The sequence below is a fragment of the Ornithorhynchus anatinus genome, chromosome X1 (assembly GCF_004115215.2).
Source record: "Ornithorhynchus anatinus isolate Pmale09 chromosome X1, mOrnAna1.pri.v4, whole genome shotgun sequence".
NCBI classification, from domain to species: Eukaryota; Metazoa; Chordata; class Mammalia; order Monotremata; family Ornithorhynchidae; genus Ornithorhynchus; species Ornithorhynchus anatinus.
Genome location: NC_041749.1, coordinates 116,386,232 through 116,407,282, shown reverse-complemented (window position 1 = coordinate 116,407,282; position 21,051 = coordinate 116,386,232). Strand labels below are relative to the sequence as shown.

Genomic DNA, 21,051 nt, shown 5'->3' with positions numbered 1-21,051 from the left:
GAGCAAAACCTCGCCCCATCTCCCTCTTTTCGGGAGCGAGAGGAGGCCCCGCCAGGCCTGCGCTCAGTAGAAGGGGGCGGGGGGCGCCGTCCCCCTCCAAGGCCGCTCCAGCTTGAACTCCTCATCCGTCCACGCCTCATCGATGTCTCCGGTCCAACCTCATCCCCGCGGAATACCAATCAGCCGGAGGAGGAGCACGTCTCTTCTTTCCCCCCACCGACCCCGCCCCGTCGGCCTTGGGAAAGAGACAGCCTCGCTCTCCCCTCGCTAATTCAATAGGAAACGGGAACTCTCCTCCTTCGCCCCCACCCCTCCCCTCCTCTCCCCCGCCCTAATTTAAACGAGTTACTAATATAGACCAGAGTAATTCCCTAGGGGAAACCTGGGGTGAGTGATGGCTCTGGAACGGGAGCTGAGAATCCGCAGGGCGTCCAACCCTACCGCCACCTCCCACCCTCCGAAAATCTAAATGGGTCGGGGGCGGGGAGGAGACGGTGGGGGGGAACCGCTCTTTTCTTCCTGGGCGTTGACACGTCTGACAAGCGTCCCGCCCCGGATGAGGGGAGCGGAGAAGGGTGGGAAATTCATAATCATGATAGAGCAGAACCACAAAACGCGACGGCAAAGTCGGTGGACACAGGGTCCGATCGGAGAGGGAAGATTTCGCCCGGGTCTCCTTCGAATCTCTTCTTCTTAAGATCAGCAATTTCTGGGCTCTAGGCAAACACACACACACACACACAGAGCATGCCCCCCATCCCCACAACCTCAACGTAAATAATCGGAGCACTCCCATGCGCGCACACACACTCACAGACACAGCACAGCCCTCTACGCGCGTTACCACAAGCACAGCACACCCCCGCAGGACACAACATTCCTGACCCCACAGTTCCCTTGCGAAGAGCAGTCAAAACATCTCAAACACCCGGCACCTCTCACCTCCAACCTCCCTCCCGGTCCTGACCCCCACGCCCTCTCCCCCAACCCCTTCCCGCCTCACGTTTCCCGTCCCAACACCTTCCCGACCTTCCTCCCAGCCCCTCAACCCAACAGCCTTCACCCCAACCCCTCTCCCTCCCTACAGGCGCTCGCCCATTTGCTGCCTCGCCTCTTCCCCGCCCCGACACCCCCCGCCCGCCCCCATTCTCTTCCCCATTTCGGCCTCCCGGCCACCCCTTACCCGCTCAAGGGTTAAAATCGAGACGGCCACGCCACATTCCACTGATTGACACGTTCCCCGGCCGGAACGGCCGGGCCGACCAATCGGAGGCACTGGCGCCGGCAGCCCACGTGGGGGAGAGGCTGCTCCTGCGGCGCCCTGATTGGCCGGCCGCCTCCGCGATTGCCAGCACGAGCCAGGACCCACGTGGAGTTGGCGCTCGTTCATTGATCAGTTTCCCCGCAAAGCTGCCGCCTCTGCTGCCGGGAGAGAGGAGGTGGAGCAGCGCGGGGGGGAGGTGGCCGGGGGGGCGCGAGCGTCGCCGTGCAACCCAGCCCTGGTCCCCGGGGCGCTCGGTCGCTCCCGGCCTCGGCTTTCTCCCAGGTGCGGGGCGGATCGGGCCGGCCAGCTGCGGCAGAGGAGTGGCCCCCGCCTCTTTCTCCCTGGCTCGGTGAGTCCTGCCCCGAGAGCGGGGATCTCCCCCTTCCCCACCCCACCGCCCCCCATCCCGCCCATCCTCCTCCCCACCCTCATCTCTCCGGCCTGGAGAAGGAGGGGCGGGTAGGCGGGTCCCTCGGCCCGGCGGCGGCGGCGGCGGTAGCCGCGGCGGAGCAGCCCGGGAGCTAGGAGCGCTCCGCTGCTGGGCTTTACCTGCTGCAGGCGGCGGGGGCGGGAGGATGAGAAGGAGGAGGAGCCCATTGTCTGTATGCAACTAGGGGAGGGGGCCCTGGGAGCCGGAGCGGGTCGGGTAGAGGATGGAGTTCGGGTTTTGAAGGACTTGGGGAGGGGGTGTTGAGCCGTATCTGGGACGGTGCGAGACTTAGTAGGGTTTGGAGGGAGGGCTAGCGGGCCGGAAGGGCATGTGCCGGGGGGAGGTGGCATCCGGCCAAGAGGGCCCAACCTTGAACTGGGCCAGGGTCCTTGGCAGAAGCGATCGGGGATGGCAGGTGGAGTATACTAGTAATAAGAGTTCGTGGCGGGGAGAACAATGAGTGGGAGCCAGGCAGGATCCCAGAGCAAGATTGTGCGTGGGCACGTTATGGGGCCTGGGCTTCACGGGACCCTCGAGGTGGAATACCGGGCGCAGGAGACCCTTTCCCCTTCTTTTCCAACCTTTCTACTCTCCCCCCCCCCCCCCCCCCCCCCCCCCGTATTCATTTCAGAACCCACTGTCCACAGGCTGGAGCTGCGGGCCAGATTCCCCGGGCTGCTGGCCAGGTGGTGGATCTGGTAACCAGAGAGGTGGCAGGAAGATTAAGGCGCCCCAGCTCTCTAAAGATGTTTCCCCAGAGCAGGCCACCGGTGAGTGTTGTTCTTTCACCGAACCCGCGGGCTGCAGCCCGGGGACCCAGCCGAGTCCCTCTAGGCCCCCCTGACTTGGGCTGTGCCGTGTTGGGAGGAGCGGGGAGGGACACAAGCCTGGATCTGCTAAAGCCCAAAGCAACATTTACCCATCATTCTAGAGCCTGGCAAGACGGTGGATGTAAGAGTAATAATAATAACAAAGGTTCTGCCAAGCACTGTATTAACCGCTGGGATAGATACAGGATAATCAGGTCAGACACAGTCTCTGTCCCACCTGGGACTCACAGTCTAAGGGGAAGGGAGAACAAGGTATTGAGTCCCCGTGTTACAGATGAGTATACCGAGGCACAGAAGTTAAGTGACTTTCCCATGGTCACGCAGCAGGCTCGTGGCGGAGCTGGGATTAGAACACAGGTCTCCTGACTCCCAGTCCCGTGTTCTTTCTACTAGGCCACACTGCTTCTCAAGAAGCAGTTGACTGGCCAGAAACCACGTTCACCTGTCCCCAAATGACTCTTACAACAACCGTCCTGTCCCAGGCTCACCTCAGCCATCTCCTCTCTGGGCTGTGGATAGGGAGATTAGCAGACTGCACTTGCCGGGCTCCAGCCTTGGTCCTCAGGAAGCGGCCTAGGGGTTCTGAGGGTAGTGGAGGGAAGGCAGGGCCAGTTGACCACACTACTGTCTCCTGCCTAAGACCCACCTCCAGGCCCCCCCCCCTCGCCTCTGCGGCGGCTGTGGCCGTGGCCACCAGTGCGACCTCCAGCACATCGCAGTCCCTGAAACTGACCTACCCAGAGACCCTGGATCGGATCAAGGAAGAGTTCCAATTCCTCCAGAACCAGTATCACAGGTGAGGGGGGTATCCTTGTGCCCAGCTGACGTTAGCTAAGCCTCTGGCATTAGACATCAGATTGAAAGGGAGTGGCATTGCCCAGATCCATGGGACCTGGGACCATACCACTTGCCCCTGCATTTGCTCCTGTCTTCAGGAATCTCTCTTCGGGGCCAGGTTTACCACTGAGTACTGCAGGAGGGTAATCCCTGCCCCCAACACACACATGCGCACACACACCAGATCCCAGTCTCCCACAGAACCAGATTCCTCTTGCAGGGTGCGCTCAACCATTGACTCAGTATTGTCAAAGTGAGAAATCTTAGATCCTTCATTTGGGAAGCAGATGGCTGTGAGAAAAGCTGTGTTCTTGCAGGATTGGAGTCTGCCTTTGGCCCTCCTCACCGTGACCTCTCCCGAGCTCTCAGCATGGAGGATGTCAGGGGACTAGAGGGCGAGGAGGTTGAATGTCTGATTTGTTGGGGTGGGGTGATATCCCGAATTTCCCTCAGGGCCCCCTCTCCTTCCACAGCCTGAAGTTAGAGTGTGAGAAGCTGGTGACGGAGAAGACGGAAATCCAGCGTCATTACGTCATGGTGAGTGGTGGCCCACCCGGAGCCCCTGGCTGGTTCGTCTGGAGGCCAGGAGCCCCTTGGAGTTTGGGTTTCCCAGCTTGGCACTGTCTGGCACTGCCAGTCCTTCCCCTCCCCCTGCCCCGCACACCCAGCGGACACCTGATTGGCTGGGATCACGGAGCCTGGCAGACCCGCCCCGGCTGCTCCCCAGCCGGGAGCGTTCAGCACGGACGTGGCTCAGGAGAGTTTCCTGCGGTGGGCTGAGTGTCTTCTCCACTCAGCTCGCTCCCCTTCCTTTGCAGTACTACGAAATGTCCTACGGGCTGAACATTGAAATGCACAAGCAGGTGAGTCTCTGGCCATCCGTAGTCCGTTTAGCTTCTCTGCCTTGTCACGAGCCCCTGCTATCAGTCCCTCTCTCCTCCAAAGCACTCGGCCAGGGACGGGTAGAGCCGGGACCTCGGAGGTCCCTCTTCAGCTGCCCCCGTCCCTGCACTGGCCTCCGAGGTGGGCCGTTCCACATGCCCTTGGGATGGGCATGGGGCAACTCTGCTGGCTTTGTTTTGGTCCAGCTGCAGCCAGGGTCTCCCGGGCCAGCGGGTGTCTACGGGCTGCCATCTGCTAACAGGGCAGAGAGGATTGATTTGGGACCCCGAGAGACACATCTCACCTCCCCCTTCCCTGTACCCTCCGCTGGCAGCAATGCCCCATCTTCCTGCTCAGCTGTTGCTCTGCCAGATCGTCCTCCCACAGTCAGGAGTGGGCAGAGCCCTCCCTCCCCCATCCCTTCTCCCTCCCACGGACTGCCAGCCCCAGGTGCTACTTGAGAGCCAGAAACCCGCAGCCCCTATATGCCGTCTCTCCCTCCCTCTGCCCCAGCAGGCCCTGAAGGAGAGCTGAAAGTGAAGCGGGCACCGTTTTTGTGTGCGGCTTTCTTCCATTCACCCCCCCCACACACACACACCCGTCTGACCTCCCCTCCACCGCCCCCCTCCATCCTCCCGCCCTCCCTGTTCTCATTTCATCTGGCGGCTCTGAGCAGAGCCTTGCAGACGGCAGTATTTACTGCTGATTCCAGGTGCTGCTGGCCCGATGCCAGCGTGCTGTCTGCACTTTAACAAGGGCCCGTAAGTCTGGGCTCTGACAGCCAATAGCCGCACAGTGAAAGAGGAGAACAGCTTCCACAGGGACTGGGGGTGGGGGGGGTTATCACTGCTGTCGCTCTTCCACCCCCCTCCCACCCTCAGGCCGTGAGAGGGGAGGGATTTCTCTGTCAACACCCCCACCCCCCAACTCCAGTGCAAATTTAGCTGTGGTCTTGGGAAGATGAGCAGCTGTGGGTGTCGGTGTCCTGGGTGACCGTGAGGGGTCATGTGCCCTGGGACGGGGCTCCCATGCTGACCCAGAGTCATATTGGTGGCCCCTCAACCCCCTTTCTTCTCCAGCCCCAGAGAATCTCCTAGCCCCCTCCCCCCAGACACGGAGACCGAGGCCCCAAGCCACCTCACCCCTGCAGCTTGTCCCTTTCTCCCAGCCGCTGCCGTTCTGGGGGGTGGGAAGAGAGGTCAGACGGACTGGAGCCTGGCTCCTGTCCCAGAGGAGGCGGCAGCAGTATTTTGGCCCTTATTGCCCTGTCAGTTGGAGAACCGGGCCTAAGCGGTGAAGGGGAGACTTTGTCATTCTCTGAGCGGGGCAAGCTTTCAGGAGCCTGTCCCCACTCCTCCTCCTGTCCCCAGTCTACCCAGTCACTACCTTTACCATTGGCTGACCCCCTGAGCGGCAGCCACCGCCTTTTGGTTTGGAAGGGTCTGAGACGTGGGGCCTGGAGGGTATGGAGACAGAGTAGGGGTCCGGTCTTCGTTTTCTGGTCGTTGTAAGCTTTCAGGATCCCGGGTCCAGGAGTCAGTGATGAGTTGGATCCCTCTGCCAGATCTCTCTGGAAGCAGGGGAGTAGGGGGGTTGGAAGAGGTGGACAGAGACACCCAGTCAGGGGATCCCCTTCCCTTCCCCTCCACCTCTCTACCCCTTCATTCCTGCCAGCCCAGCCCTAGACTCCACCTGTTCCCCACACAGTTTTTTTGGCTTATTTTTCAAGACCAGCCCCCCACACACACCTTCTTCTGACTTCTCCACTGAGTGGGGGTGGGGTTGGAGATGGGGGAGAGATTGCCTAGAGAGGAGAAAAAGCCCAGCAAACAGCACGATCATTTTTCATGCTGAGAGCGTTAAAGTGCCAGTAAATTGCACATTAACGAGCACGAGTGAATTGGAGGCAGCACTCCCCAAGGAGCTGCTGCCCATCAGAGTGTGAGGGAGGAGAATCCATCACGTCTGGCCCCAGGAGACAGCTAAATCCTTCCCAGAAACGACCCACTGCCAATCCCCCCCTCCCACCATGCCCCGCCTTCCCCTGGGCGAGGTGGGGGGTCTGCATGTATTCAGAGGTTGGGGGGGAGGGTGCGCTACAAGACACTTGTCCAGGCTTAGAGTCAGGGCTGGTCCTACCCTTTGTGTCTTTCATTTGATTCTACTACCCCAGAGGATTGAAGGGTCACTAGCCGCCCCTGTGTGCTTGGGCTAGTGCCTGGCTGCTAGTGCAGCCCCCGGAGGCAGGAAAAGATAGTAATCGGGCGGCAAGAGGGATGAGGTGGGAGAAGGGCAGAGAGGTTGGGTGCTCCACCCTAGGCTCCAGCTCAGTCCCGGGAGGCTGCTTGGTACCCAGAGGGGCCAAAGCAGGCGGCTGCTGCTGTTTACCCGCTGCTGCTGCTGCTGGCCCTTTAATTCCCTGCCCCCAGCTTGGAGGGGAAAGCAGTTGGTTGGAGAGGGGAGATTTCTCCCAGCTCTGGTGTGGCCTTCTTAGGGGCCAGGACATTGATTGAAGTGCAGAATGCTGTCTGTCCTCTCCTCTATCCATCTTGTGGGGTGCCCCCTCCTCCTCTTCCTCCAGCCCCCCCCCCCACCTTCCTACATTCAGGGCCCGTGATTGCTTGTCGCACTCAAGTGTTGCAGAAAAACAGCAGCTGTAAGGAGCAAGCCTCTCCAGGGCTTCCTGACGAGCTATTGAGAGCATCAATTAGCACTCAGCAGCAAGGGTGAAGGAGGCAGCTCATAGTGGGGGGAGAGGAGAGGATTGGGCCTCCCTCCTCTGTCCTGTTGTGTTTTTTTAACAAATCTTCCTTCCCGACATCTGATGCTGTGTGGGCCCTGAACTCTGTCCCTTTGCTTTGGAAGTGTCAGAGGTTAATAACTGGCTCAAGATCCCTATCCTCCAATAGCTCTCACTCCACTAGGGAAGCAGGTCAGGCACATAGACAATTCCCTTACATATGTCCGTATAGATGGAGTGGGGAGAAATGGGTCACGGATGATGCTGGTGGGTTGGAGAGTGGATGGGGTGAAGCTGGGAATGCTTCCTGGAGGAGGTGGCTGTGCATTTCAGTGTTTGGGAAATGGTAGGAGGGAAGGAAGGAGGAGTGGGGGGTGGGTGGCAGAGGCCTCGCTGCTGGGGTCAAAGTTGGGCAGTGGGAAAGGGCAGCCCAACCACAGGCTGTCCTTTGCTTAGATTATGAGCCCCGAATGGGACAGGGGTTATGTCCACTGTGGTTATCTTGTATCTACCCCAGTGCTCAGTACAGTGCTTGACACATAGTAAGTGCTTAACAAGAACGATTATTATTACTACTATGCTACAGGAAGGTCGAGCAGCAAGGGGGCAGTGGGCTAGGTGAGAGCTGGAGTTGAGAGCAGACAGGAGGGATGTAGTCAGCTGGTAACGAGCCCCGAAGGACCCCAGCCAAAAGGCTGGGTTGAATCCAGATCTGGTAATGGAGCCGCTAGTGGGCTCAGAAGGATGGGGGCAGGAGGGTGGGAGCGGAGCGGGTATCTCCCTCCCTCTCCCTCTCTCTCTCCCTGCCTTTCTATCTCTGGAATCTGGCCTAAGCAGAGGGTGGGGGGAGAGCCGTGGGGATCCAGCCAAGCACTCAGACCTGAGGTAACTTGTCCTCCCCTCCATTTTCCACTCAAAGAAGGAAAGTTCTGAATGTATCGAGCAACTGCTGTGGGATATTTGAAGAACAGACTAAATGAGTGAAAGATGGACTCCCTGCCCTTGAGGGACTTACAATCTAATGGAGAGGCAGTATCCCCAAATTGACAGAGACCATAATTAAGAGTGAGAGAATAGGTATAGTAGGTACATTTGTAAATCAATAGTTAAGGACTAAACAGAAATTCATAAGTGTTGAGGAAATAGCATGGCAGAGGTGAAGGCCTTTTGGAGAGGGCTTTTTAGGAGGGTTTTGAATGAGGGAAGTAGGAGGAAAAGCGTATATTGAGTGCCCATAGGACACCATGCATTGTACCAAGCCCTGGGGAAAAATCCAGCAGTAACACAAAACGCGTTTCCTGTCCGCAAGGAGCTGGGATGTGGCTTGGTGAAGCTGAGTAGGGAGGATGTTCCAGATTGGGGGATAGATGGGCACGATGGATCAAGGGTGGCAAAGCTGAGAATGAGGAACAGTTGGAGCTTTGCTTGGGCCAAGGAAAGAGTGGGAGCTGGGGTCGGGTGGGAGTGAGAGAGCGCTGGGTGAAAGGGAGTCAGCAGGGGGATCGTCTGGAAGCAAGTGGGCAGTCAAGAGTTTGTTCTATTCGGAAAGCAGGGGGAACCACTTGGTGGGGATGGGGGAGTTAGGGGGAGGACAGTGGGCTTTGGTGTCCAAGATGGTCCGGACAGCCGTGTGCAGGACCGACCCATGAGTGGGGAGGCAGGGAGGCCAGGAAAGAGGCTGCTGCCGTCAGTAATCCAGCCGGGAGGTGACGAGGGTTTGGACCAGGCTGGGGGCAGTAAGAGGCAGGGCAAGAAGGGGCAGATCCATGAAATATTAGAGAGGAAGAACCGGTGGGATTTAGAGACTGCCTGAATGAGGAAGGGAATGGGGGTAAATGACCGAAAGGAGTCAGAGGTGACCCCAAGGCTGCAGGGTGTCGTGACGGGAAAGGGCTGGTGGTGCTGACTGTGATGGGAAAGCTGGGGAGAGGGTGGGAGGAGGAGGGAAGATGGGGGATCGGGCTGGTTACGGCTCCGTGGACGGCGGCCGTCAGAGGTACAGATGGGGATGGCCCCGAGGTAGAAGGCGGTGGGGCCTGGGGGATGGGGGTGGCATGCAGGTGAGGGAGAGAGGGGTCAGGGCTGGGGTCACCTGCCAGATGTGGAGGCTGGAGCCACGTGAGAGATCAGCCCCCCAAGAGTGGGTGCTGAGTGGGAAGCTTGGTGGGATGCCTTTCCCCTCCTGCCCCAGAGAAGCAGTGTGGTCTAGTGGAGAGAGCCTGGTTCTGGGAGCCAGAAGGACCTCGGTTCTAGTCCTTGTTCTGCCAATTGCTTGCTGTGTGAGCTTGGGCAAGTCACTTAACTTCTATGTGCCTCAGTTTTCTCAACTGCACAATGGGGATACCTTGTCTCCCTCCTACTTAAACTGTGAGCCCCATATGGGACAGGGACTGGCCTAACTAAACTTGTACCTGCCCCAGCACTTAGTATTTGACACATAATAACTGCTTAACAAATCTTGTCTTATGCTGTTGAGATACCATTTGAAAAAGAGAGAGGAGGGAGAGACGGCTGAAAAGGAGCAGAAGGGGGGGCAGGAGCAGACCGAGAAGAGAACTGAGTCTGAGTTGGTCTAACCCAGTCCAGGGTGGCTGTAATTATTGGGCGGGGGGTGCTGGGACCCCTGCTCACTTGAAAATGGTGGCTGGGGAGATGGCCTAACAAGAGATTTCCAAAGCCCTTGGAGGAGTTGGTCTAGGGCAGAGCTGGCAGTGAGATGGTGCAGGCTAATGGCTGGCTCTTCTGGGAATGTCGCTCCTAGCCCCTTGGCCTCTGGAGAGCCTGGCACTTCCCGCCTGATCCCTCCCCCCAGCCCCCCACCCTCCAAGGGAAAGAGCAGACGCCCCTGACATCCACCTCATTCTCCTTCCAGACAGAGATTGCCAAGCGTCTGAACGTCATCTGCACCCAACTCATCCCCTTTCTGTCCCAGGAGGTAGGGGGCCCGGGTCCCACTGAGGGCGCCCATGCAGGGCGAGGGAGGGAGGCAGCTCTTGGTAGGTGGCTGACACCAGGCTGGAGGAGGGGGACCAGGGGGCCCTTCTGCCCAGCGGCCAGGGCCCTCGGGTGTGGGGTTGGGGCGGGCCGGCTCTGGCCCCCTCTCTCGCCCTTGCTGATGGCTCTGCCCCCGCAGCACCAGCAGCAGGTGGTCCAGGCAGTGGAACGAGCCAAACAGGTCACCATGGCCGAGCTGAATGCTGCGATTGGGGTAGGTGGATGAGATGGCAGTAGGGGGGACCCCTGGGAGTGGGGTTACCTTGGGGAGCAGAGAAGGGAGCACGTGTTGCCACTCTCTGTCTCTGGAGAGCCTCTACTTCAGCCCCCTGCAATAACTGGGTGGGGGTGAGGTGGGAGTTGCCATCAGGACTTGGGCGGAATGGGCCTTCAGAAGTTTGTGTCCCAGCCCTGGTTTCCCTTGCCCCGCCCCCCCCCCCCCCAACCAAAGGGCTGTCATTCTGAGGGCTTATGGGAAGGGGCAGCCATCTTCCCCCAGAGCCTCCAAACAGGCAGACCTAAGAGTTAGGGCAGCTTCCAGCCCTCTGATGGAAGGAAGAGTTGCTTATTCCTTTCAAATATTTTTGGGGTCCCCAGTGAGCCTTGGCCTCTCCATGGCCTTTGCTGCGGTCTCTTCACCCCAGGGAACGGGGAAGGGTTACTGGCCGGGTCTCCTCTGCTTGGCAACTGGGTCCATGAGGAGGGCTTGAGGAAGGAGGGAGGTGACTTTTCTGGCCCCCTGAGATGGTTCTGGCTCCTCCAGATCCAACCCTAACCCTATCTCAATGCTCACCTACCTTGAGGTTGGCCCAAACCCTGGCTTCCAGGACTCCCCAGTCTTACCACCTTTCTCCCCAACCAGTTTGCCTGGCTGCCCCGAGGACCCCACCACCAAACTGTCGCTTGCCTCCCTCTGTCTCTCTGTCTCTCTCTGTGTCTCTCTCTGTCTCTTTGTCTCCATTCCTCCCCCGACCCTTTACCTCCCTCAGCACCAGCTCCAGGCTCAACATCTGTCTCACCACGCCCCGCCCATCCCCCTCACCCCCCACCCCTCGGGCCTGCAGCCCCCCAGCCTGGCAAGCCTGGGCAGCGCCTCGGGGCTCCTGGCCCTGACCGGGGCCCTGGGGGCCCAGGGACAGCTGGTCCCCAAGGAAGATCGAGGCCTACATGAGGCTGAGCACAGAGGTGGGTCCCTGGCAGGCGAGGGGGGCACTGATGTGTTTCCCCAAACCCCTCAGCCCTGCCCATTTGAAAAGGGTGCCAGCCCGGCTGGCATTGGGGTGGGGAAGAAGGAGGGAGCCATGGAGCCAGACACCTGCTGGCTGCTGCTCTGTCCAGGGAAGGGGAGGCCTCTCTGGGCAGGGTTGGGGGGTCAGCCAGGCGGAGAGACCGGATCCCCTATGCATAACTACTAAACCTGAACCATTTTCTCTTCTTCCTTCCTGTCCCTCCCCCTACCCACCCCTTTACCTTGCCTTGCTGCTGCAGTTGCCATGGTTACAGAGAGAGACCCAGGCCCGGTAAGTGCCCGGCTGGCGTTCATTGTCTGCTCAGCTGCAAGCAGAGTGGGAGGCGGAGATTTACCCCAAGTTGTGTGTGATCCGTCCATCCGCCTCCTGCCAGCTCATCCCCTACTGGCTGTCCCTTGTGCCTTATTTTCCAAAGCTGGCCTGCAACTCCCGCCCAGAGGCCTTCTGTCCCTCCCTCGGGCATCTTAGGGGCTTGGAGCAGCACAGCCCGGTGGGGGGCAGTGGCTGGACCTAGAATCCAAATTCACCCCCCCCCCCCCCCCCCCCCCGCCGACCCTCTGCTCCCCTCTAGAGCTCTGTGACATTGGCCAATGGAGAGCGGCCACGCACCCTTTCCGAATACCTGAGCGGCAACAAGAAGCGGAAGGCGGATGAGAAGGACTTCATCCCAGACTATGTGAGGACTGGGGGGACTGGGGAAGGAGGGATAGGAGGGAGGGAGGGGAGGATGGATGGTATCTCCTGGGAGGCAGTGTGGTTTAGAGGGAAGAGTGCGGGGCTTCAATGTTGGACCCCCTGCCACCGCCCTGCTGTGTGACCTTGGGCAGTTGCTCACCCTTTCTGGGCCTCAGTCTCCCATCTATGAAATGGAGAGAACTGTCCTTGCCTTCCAGGAATGTAGTGGAGCTATAATGAGCCAGCTGATAGGAGTATACTTGGGGAAAGGAAAAGCCCACTGGTGTGGAGGATAGTGGAGGAGGATCAGGATGGAGGGAGGGGGTGGTAGGGGGATGGTCATGTGACTCCCCTCCCGGTTCCAGGGCAGCGACGCTGACAAGAGTGAGGACAACCTGGTGGTGGATGAGGTGGGTGTCTGTTCTCTACTTTCAGGAGGTTCGCGGGGGGTGTTGTGGGGGTTGAGCTCGGGGCCCCTCCCCGACCCAGTGTCAGAGCAGGAAGAAGCCGGAGACTGTGGAAGGAGCAGAGCTGCAGCATCTGGCAGGGGGTGGGGGGTGTCTTTGGGGGCAGCTATTTCCTTGCTGCCCTTTTGGCCAGCGAAGATACCTGAGTCTGTGTCTCCTGGGTGACTTGAGGTGGCGGGGCAGGGCGGGAGTTGATCCCTCCTCAGCTGGAGAACACGGCAAGCCAATGGCCGCATCTCTTCTCTCCTCCCCCAGGACCCCCAGTCCCCACACAGCGTCCACTCGTATTCCTCGCGGGAGAATGGACTGGCCAAAGGGACCTCACAGAGGAAGGAGGTGGTGCCCCTCAGCCCTCCATCCGTGGCCTCCTCCCGAAGCGCCTCCCCCTCCCGGACCAAGGAGCCTCCCCCACCCTCAGTGGTATGTCTTCTGGAAGGAAGGGAAGCGGGCGTGGGGCCAGGGCTGGGGAGGTGGGAGGAGGGACCTGGTGGCAGGGCCCTACCCTGGACCTCAGTGCCCCTTGAGGGCAGGAGGCAGAGCCAGGAGGCACCGTCTCCCCCTTGGCAGGTGGAGAAAGCAGGCACGCCCGGCCTGAAATCCAGCACCCCAACTTCCCAGGGTGATGGGTTGATGCCAGGACTCAGCAGCAGTGCCCAGCTCTTCCGAGCTGGCACAGGCAAGCCCAGTGTGGATTCTTTAGGTGAGTGTCAGGATGGCAAGGATGACGGGGTTAGTCCCTGTCTCTTCCCCATCCCCCTGACTGTGCCCACCTGGCGGCTGTCCTCACAGCTCTAAGCCTGAGGAACCCATTGGCGGTCCAGACCTCCTACCCCAGCCCCTTCAGCGTGGCCCACCCTGCTCTGAATGGTGAAGTGTCTGGGACCGGGGCCTACGCCAGCCTCCACCTGGTGTCATCACAGATCAACGGAGCCGCTGCCAGCTACAGCCGCTCACCTTTGGTGAGTCTGGGCCTGGCCCTCCCCTGGTTCTCCCTCCCCCAGCCAGATGGCTAGCTGACCACGTCCCTTCTCCTCTGCCCCCTCCTCCCAGGTCAGCTACGACTCACACACCCACATGCGGGTGCAAGGGGGCTCTGCCAACCTGCCAGCCAGCTCCTCGGGAAAACCGTGAGTGGCCGGTTTGGATCTCTTCAGGGTGGGATCAGGGAGGGTGGGGGAAGCTGCCAAAGGGAGCTCAGCTGTGGGGCCGGGGCATCCATTAGGGTCAGCGGGGCTGGGGCCGGTGTTTCCTGCCTGGGACTTGTGGGCGTCAGCACTCTGCATTTAGCTGGGGGAAGAGAAGGCTGCCAGGGTTGGGGCCAGGCCCTGTTGGCCCAAAGAACCGAAGTGACCTGGTCCCTGACCTTAGGGAGTCCCTAAGCCATTAGGGGAGGCAGGACAGGCCCACAGTTGGTTAGCCTGCCCCCACAGGAACAACAGCTGGGTGTTCACAGCAGGGCAGGACGGAGCAGTCTGAGGGGTCTGGAACTGTGCTGGGAAGCCAGGAGGAGGGGTTGGTGGAAAGGGGCAGGGAAGGAGGTTGACCCCTGGGCAGGGCCCAAGGTGTGAGGCTCAGCACCGGCTCTGCCCTGCCTCCTCCATCAGATGGGGCACAGATTTGATCACTGTAACCAATGCCCTGGGTGGAATAGAAGACCCTCAGCTGCTTTCTTATCCTGAGAACTAGGCATGGCTCCAGGGCTTGTGGCCCTAGAGAGGATCTGACTGAATCTAGCAGGTGAGGGGAGGCCAGGGCTGGTCTCTGGGATCACCCTCCATTTTGTTTCCCCCTCCTCATCTCCCGTTCCCCCCCAGGGCCTATTCCTTCCACGTGTCAGGTGACGGGCAGGTGCAGCCGGTGCCCTTTCCGTCGGACGCCCTCATTGGCTCGGGCATCCCCCGGCACGCCCGCCACCTGCACACCCTGAGCCACGGCGAGGTGGTCTGCGCCGTCACCATCAGCAACTCCACCCAGCACGTCTACACCGGGGGCAAAGGCTGCGTCAAGGTGTGGGATGTGGCGCAGCCCGGCACCAAGACGCCCGTGGCCCAGCTGGACTGCCTGGTGAGAGGAGCGGGCTGGAGGAACCCTGGGTGTGGGGAGGGCAGGCCCAGATCGGTGATCCCTGGGAGCCCCGACCAGCCCTCTCCCTCTCCATGGGTCCTTGCTGGCCCTGGGCCCTGGTGTGTGCCAGCGGCCCTCTGGACCTGCCGAGGCCTGGGCGTCTTCCCCGATGTGGGGTGGTGCGGGATGGGGCTGCGGTCGGGCCCCAGGAGTGACCCCTGTCCCCGTCCCTCCCCCCCCCCCCCCCCCCCCCCCCCCCCCCGGCCCCAGAACCGGGACAATTACATCCGCTCCTGCAAGCTGCTGCCGGATGGGCGGAGTCTCATCGTGGGAGGCGAGGCCAGCACCCTGTCCATTTGGGACCTGGCCGCCCCCACCCCCCGCATCAAGGCCGAGCTGACCTCCTCTGCCCCCGCCTGCTATGCCTTGGCCATCAGCCCCGACGCTAAGGTCTGCTTCTCCTGCTGCAGTGACGGCAACATCGTGGTGTGGGACCTGCAGAACCAAACGTTGGTCCGGTGAGCCGTCTGCCCACCCAGCTCCCTGACTTCTGCCTCCAATTTGGCACCATTGCCCCCGCTTGCCTCCCATCCCCCCCTTTCGTGCCTCGCACCCCCTGCACACTCCTGAGCCTGTAGCCTTGGGGTCATCTCTGACTGACTCCTCCTATCAGTCCATTGGTAGGATGTATTGAGCACCTATGGTGTTCATAGCACTGTACTAAACAATTGGGAGAGTACAGAAGAGTTAGGACACATGACCCCTGCCCTCAAGGACCTGACAGTCTAACCGGGAAGACAGGCATTAAAATAAATTATCGGTAGAGGAAAGTAAGAATGTGAAAAAGGTTCCTTTGGGCAGGGAACATGTCACTTCATTATTCTGTTATTTCCCAAGTGCCTAGTAAAGTGCACCGCATCGAGTGGGTGCTTAATAAATGGTGCTGCTGCAATTACAGTGTAACAGGGGAGGTGCAAAGTACTTCAGTGCTTAGGTGACAGGGAAGTGCTGAAGTAACAGTTAGGGGAGAAATAGGGTGGGGAGATGACAGTCTCAAAAGATGACATTCTCTAAAGCCTGCTGGTTCTTCCTCTCTAATATCTCACAAATCTGGCCCTTCCTGCCCCACCCCCTTATTGGCAGCAGCTTGGTCCAAGCCCTCGTCACCACGCGGCTTGATTACTGACTGCAACAGCCTCCTTCCCAGACTTACTACCTCCAGCCTTCCCCATCACAGGTCGGTCCTGCACATGACTGCCCAGACCGTCTCAGATGCCTGTCGTTCCCTCCCGTCCCGCCCCACCCCCAGTGGCTCCCCCTGCTTCTGAATAAAACAGAAACCCCTGACCCTCTGCCGGTTTCCAGATCCACACCCCCCCCCCGCCACTGCCTCCCTCTCTCACCCAACACTCTCTCTTGCTCCCCTCCCGCTCCTTCTCTTGGCCCAAGCAATGCTTCAAGTGTTCCTTGCTTGGGCTGCTGCTCACACCTTCAACATGCCTAGAGGCAGCTCCCCTCCTTCCCCCCCACCACTTCACCCAATCTCAGAGCCCACCCCCCACCTTGTGAGCTCTTTGACATAGCCCCCTCCTCCAGGAGGCTTCCCTGATAGATCCCTCCCCTTCACGGTTTGATTACCTCCCGAGCCACCCTGACACTCATGCAGGTATTTGTTTCCTTATCAGATATCGATATATCCACTTGCTCCCAATCCTGTTCTCTCTTAACTATTGAATATTTGTCAGTTTGTATATACTGCCTCCCCATTAGATTGTAAATCTCTCAACAGCAGGGAGCCCATCTCTCGTGTTCCCCAGTAGAGCTTTGAAAGCAATAGGTTCTTGGCTCAGTTCTCTGCCCTCAAGAGATGTTGAGAATATGCACAGTCCAGGGCCTGCCTCCTAGCGGGCATCCACTCTACACCAGTATTCATTGGAGACAGTCCCTCTTCCTCTGCCTGCTCAGAGGACAAGCAGCTCATCCTGAGCTCCCCCACCTCGGGCGGCCAAGCCCAGGAGTTAGTGGCAGAGCCAACCCTTGCCCCTCACTCTAATGAAGCCAAGCTCAAGTCTGAGATCCCCCAAAAGCCAGAGAGCAAAATTATAGATCTGGGTTCAGACCAAAAGCAGTTTCTTGAGCCTGTATGGCTGGAGGTCTCCGGGACCAGATGCAGGAGCAGCCCTTCAAAGCCCTCCTCCTGGAAGTCTGCTCTGGTGGAGCCAGGGCCAAATCTTTTGTCCCATCCACTCCTTAGCCCAGAGATACAGGGTGGCCTTCTCTTTGGGTTTGGTGAAAACGCCTGGAGGGAGAGAGGTGGGCTGGCAGATAATGGGCTTAGGGCTGCTGAGTCTGTCCAGCCCTTACGGGCAGATCTACCCTGGTCAGTGTGCCCATCGTGTGAGGGGTAGCCTAACTCCTCCTAATCCTCCACTGCCCCCAGGCAATTCCAAGGCCACACGGATGGCGCCAGCTGCATTGATATCTCAAATGATGGCAACAAGCTGTGGACAGGTGGCCTGGACAACACCGTGCGCTGCTGGGACCTGCGGGAGGGGCGGCAGCTGCAGCAGCATGACTTCAGCTCACAGGTGCTCGGGGCCACGGGTCTGGGGGCAGAGGGGGAGGGGGGACGTCTGCGGCAAGGTCTTGGCTGCTGAAGGCTGACCGCTCTGTTGGGTTCCCCACCCCCACCCACAGATCTTCTCCCTGGGTCACTGCCCCACCGGGGAGTGGCTGGCGGTGGGCATGGAAAGCAGCAACGTGGAGGTGCTCCACGTCAACAAGCCTGACAAGTACCAGCTGCACCTGCACGAGAGCTGTGTCCTCTCCCTCAAGTTCGCCTCCTGCGGTAGGAGCGGGACGGGACCAGGGACTGGGAGAAGGCCCCGGGCCTCCTGGACTTCTCTGCTCCCCCCGCCTCCTTTTCCCCCTTTCTGCCCTGGCCCCTTGCTTCTGCCCTAAAGACCAGCGCCACCGCAGAGTGTGGGGGGGCGAAGCGGGAGCAGCCCTCCTGTGTGGGCCCAGATGGTGGGGAGCCCACCGGCCACTTCAGTTCACCCCAGTGGGTGGGCGACCCTGGCTGGTGGCTCTAGACACAGTAGACTCCCCCACCCCCGGCATCCCCCATCCTAGGCCGGCAGGAGGGGAGTGGAGCCGGTGGAGAGAGGCGCTCAGCTTGCCTTCTCTGGCTCAGTGATGAAACCCCTCATGATGCAGGACGGGAGCACCTGGGCCCTGTAGGAGCCTAGCCGTGCTCCCTTTGCCGGGGGCAGGGGTTGGGGGGGGAGGTTGACTCCGCTGACCTGACCCCTGCCCTGTGCTCTGACCCGCAGGCAAGTGGTTTGTGAGCACGGGCAAGGACAACCTCCTCAACGCTTGGAGAACACCCTACGGGGCCAGCATCTTCCAGGTAGGGCACGGGGGCATGCCCCCTTTCCATCTGCCCTGATGGGGCCACCCCTTCTCTTGCATGTGCCCCCCCAGTTAAGCAGTAACTTTGTTCATTCAATAGTATTTATTGAGTGCTTATTATGTGCAGAGCACTGTACTAAGCACTTGAAATGTACAATTCGGTAACAGATAGAGACAATCCCTGCCCAATGACGGACTCACAGTCTAAATGGGGGAGACAGACAGCAAAGCAAAACAAAAACAAGACAACAATATCAAGATAAATAGGATCAAGGGGATGTGTGCCTCATTAACAAAATAAATAGGGTAATTAATATATTGAAATGAGCACAGTGCTGAGGGGAGGGGAAGGGTGGGGGGAGGGGAGCAGAGGGAAAGGGGGCTCAGTCTGGAAAGGCCTCTTGGAGGAGGTGAGCTCTCAGTAGGGCTTTGAAGAGAGGAACAGAGTTAGTTTGGCGGACGTGAGGAAGGAGGGCATTCCGGGACAGCAGTAGCATGTGGGCCAGGGGTCGACGGCGGGATAGGCGTGAATGGGGGACAGTGAGGAGGTGAGCGGCAGAGGAGTGGAGCGTACGGGGTGGGCAGTAGAAAGAAGGGAGGTGAGGTAGGGGGCAAGGTGATGGAGAGCTTTGTTCCTTTTCCTCCCCACTTCTCTCTTCTCCGCATCCCCCTCCCCCCCATCTTTTTCCTCCCAACCTCACTGCAGTCAAAAGAATCCTCATCTGTCCTGAGCTGTGACGTCTCCACGGATGACCAGTTCATTGTCACCGGTTCTGGGGACAAGAAAGCCACGGTGTACGAAGTCATTTACTGAGACAGCAGCCAGCCAGCCCGTCAGCGACGTCCCAAAGATCTGCCCCAGCCGGCTTGGGTGGGGGGCAAGAAAGCCCCCAGCGGGTCCAGCCGGCAAAGGAAGGGGGTTTAGGCAAAATCTGACCAACAACCCTCCTTCCCTCCCTCCTTTCCTCCTTTGCTTCTCTTTCCCCTCCCTCCACCCCCTACCTCCATGTGGGGGTTTCTCTGACCCTGAACTGTTTAGGTTTCTTGTGATTGGGTTATTTTTTCTATCTTTTAATTTTCACTTCTTTTCTTTGGAAGAGGGTTTGTGATCTCCTGGCCAGAATTTTAGTTTGTATTTAATAAAAAATCTGAGGCGTGTCAGCCACAGGTGTCTGCAGCCAAACCAGGCTCTGGCCCTGCCCTCGCCCTCATTTTTTGGTCCCCAGCCTGTTGCCCTTCTCCGTGGACGCAAACCACCAGCTTCCCTATCAGCTCCACCTGCAGGGGTTAGTTTTTCTCCCAACCCTCCCCTTCTGCCCCTGCTTGCCCCACCAGATCCCCCGTGCCTGCTTCTGGCTTGCTAGTTGATGCCACCAGGATATGGTATAGGCTAGCTGGGACCAACCCCCAAACCAACCCCTGGGTGCTTCTAACACCCCCAGGCTATCTGTCCTACCTTTTGTGGGGGAGGAAACTTCACTGGGTTTTAATTGTTGAGTGCTTGCTGAGGGGGCAGAGCACTGTACTCAGTGTGTGGGAGAGTACCACGGAGTGGTAGATGCGATCCCTGCCATCAAAGAGCTTACAGTGTAGATGTAACCATAGCTCCCAGACCTTCTTTTGAAGTGCACTGAGGGGGTACCATTGTTGAACTGTGGTCAGACACTCTCCCCTGCCCACCCCAGTTAGGGGGGATGGCAGCTTCCATTGGTGAAAGCCCTTACGGGAGAGCTGGGACAGATAAGGAAGGGCTGGGCTTCATCTGAGAAGGCTTTGTGGAGAAGATGGGATCATAAGAGGGCCATAGAAGAAAAACTGTGGTCTGGGGGATTTGCCAGGGAAAGGGTGGGAGTGATGGGACGGAGGCTAAGTCAGTTTTGGTAAAACGTGTATAGCAGAAGTGGGGAGCAGGATTGGAGGGGGGAGCATGTGAGGGTGAGCCTTGAAGCTGGGGGTTTGGAGTCCCAGTAGGGATTTGTAGAGGGGCAGTGGGCATTTCAGAAAGGCAATTTGACCTGTGGTGCTGAGTGGAGAGGAGCAGGAGCTAGGGAGGCTGTTGCTGTAAATGCAGGCACAAGGTGGCTAGGTTTGTGTTACAGTTGTGGCTGGTGGGCGACAGCAAGGAACAGAGGAAAAATTGGCAGGGCTCCGGCAGATCGGAATGGGTTCGTGGGGCTGTGGGTGTGTTGTGGGGTGGCTGCTGAGTGCGAAGCATCAGTGATAGCCACTTGTCTGATTTGGGGAGGAGAGTGGTTGAGGAGCCATGATGGGGAGCTGGGTCTGTGATGGCAGCTCGATATCCAGGCGGCATTGGCCCAGCGAGGGGGAGGGGAGGGCAGGTTAAGGAGAGAGAAAGCAGGGCTGGGGGTCATCTGCTCAGAGGTGGGGCTGCTACCACACTAGAGGATCAGCCCCCCCAAGGGAGTGGGGGGCCTGAGGGAACCAGAACTGAGCCTGGCAGGACCCTCCCACTAGTTAAAGAGGGGAGGGAATGGAGGCGAAGGAGCAGACAGGGCATCAGGAGGTGGCCCTGGAAGGTTTTGATGTGGAGAGGGTGGCAGATGGCATCAAAGGTCAGAATGGTAAAGGACGGTTAGGACGGAGGAGAAGCCGTTGGCCTGGATGGAAAGTCACTGGAGAGAGGAATCATCATGGTCAGGTAATGAGGTGAAATCTAGGCTTGGGAATGGGTGGCTCAAGAGGGCTGAGAGGAGGTGAGGCAGGTGTGGACAGCACAGGTGGAGGGGTTTAAATGGAGAGCATTAGATGGGGGTGATACGGCAGTGGTTGATTTGGTAGAAGAGTGGAGGGATGGAGCAGGGGTGGGTGAGGGCAGAGGGCGAAGGAGAATGGAGAGGGGACTTTGGGAAAGGAGGGGCACTGCTGGACCTAGGAGGAGGAGACGATGGAGGTGGGGAGGAGGACAAGTGAGGAGGGGAAGGGGCTGGCTTCCATCTGGACAGGAGTGAGCAAAGGAGGGAGGGGATGAAAGCCTGAGGCAGAAGTGGAGCTCTGTGAGGGAGTTGCGGGGCAGGTGCAGAGACTTGCTGAAGAACTTAACACCCCAGTTCACCGCTCCCCAGAGGGGTGGGCCTTTGCCCATTCCCTTCCAGCTGGTCTTCGGAGGGGTCACCCACGTTGTTGGTGGATTATAATAATTGTGGTATTTGTTAAGCACTTACTATGGGCTGAACCCTACTAAGTACA

At 59.2% G+C, this 21,051-nt stretch overlaps 1 protein-coding gene across 1 annotated transcript; it reads left to right on the top strand.

Moving 5' to 3' along the window:
* Window positions 1-1,448: 1,448 nt before the first annotated feature.
* LOC103167177 (transducin-like enhancer protein 1) lies at window positions 1,449-19,027 on the top strand. Its single transcript, XM_039910329.1, is given in 22 exon segments — window positions 1,449-1,613; window positions 2,326-2,464; window positions 3,165-3,206; window positions 3,208-3,320; window positions 3,835-3,898; window positions 4,180-4,224; window positions 9,856-9,918; window positions 10,117-10,191; window positions 10,967-11,162; window positions 11,466-11,497; window positions 11,799-11,903; window positions 12,268-12,312; window positions 12,625-12,789; window positions 12,937-13,069; window positions 13,159-13,328; window positions 13,420-13,496; window positions 14,184-14,433; window positions 14,704-14,951; window positions 16,874-17,021; window positions 17,131-17,281; window positions 17,766-17,842; window positions 18,551-19,027. Coding segments are annotated over 21 exon segments (2,331 nt in total). The 5' UTR covers window positions 1,449-1,613; window positions 2,326-2,440; the 3' UTR covers window positions 18,659-19,027.
* Window positions 19,028-21,051: the final 2,024 nt, after the last annotated feature.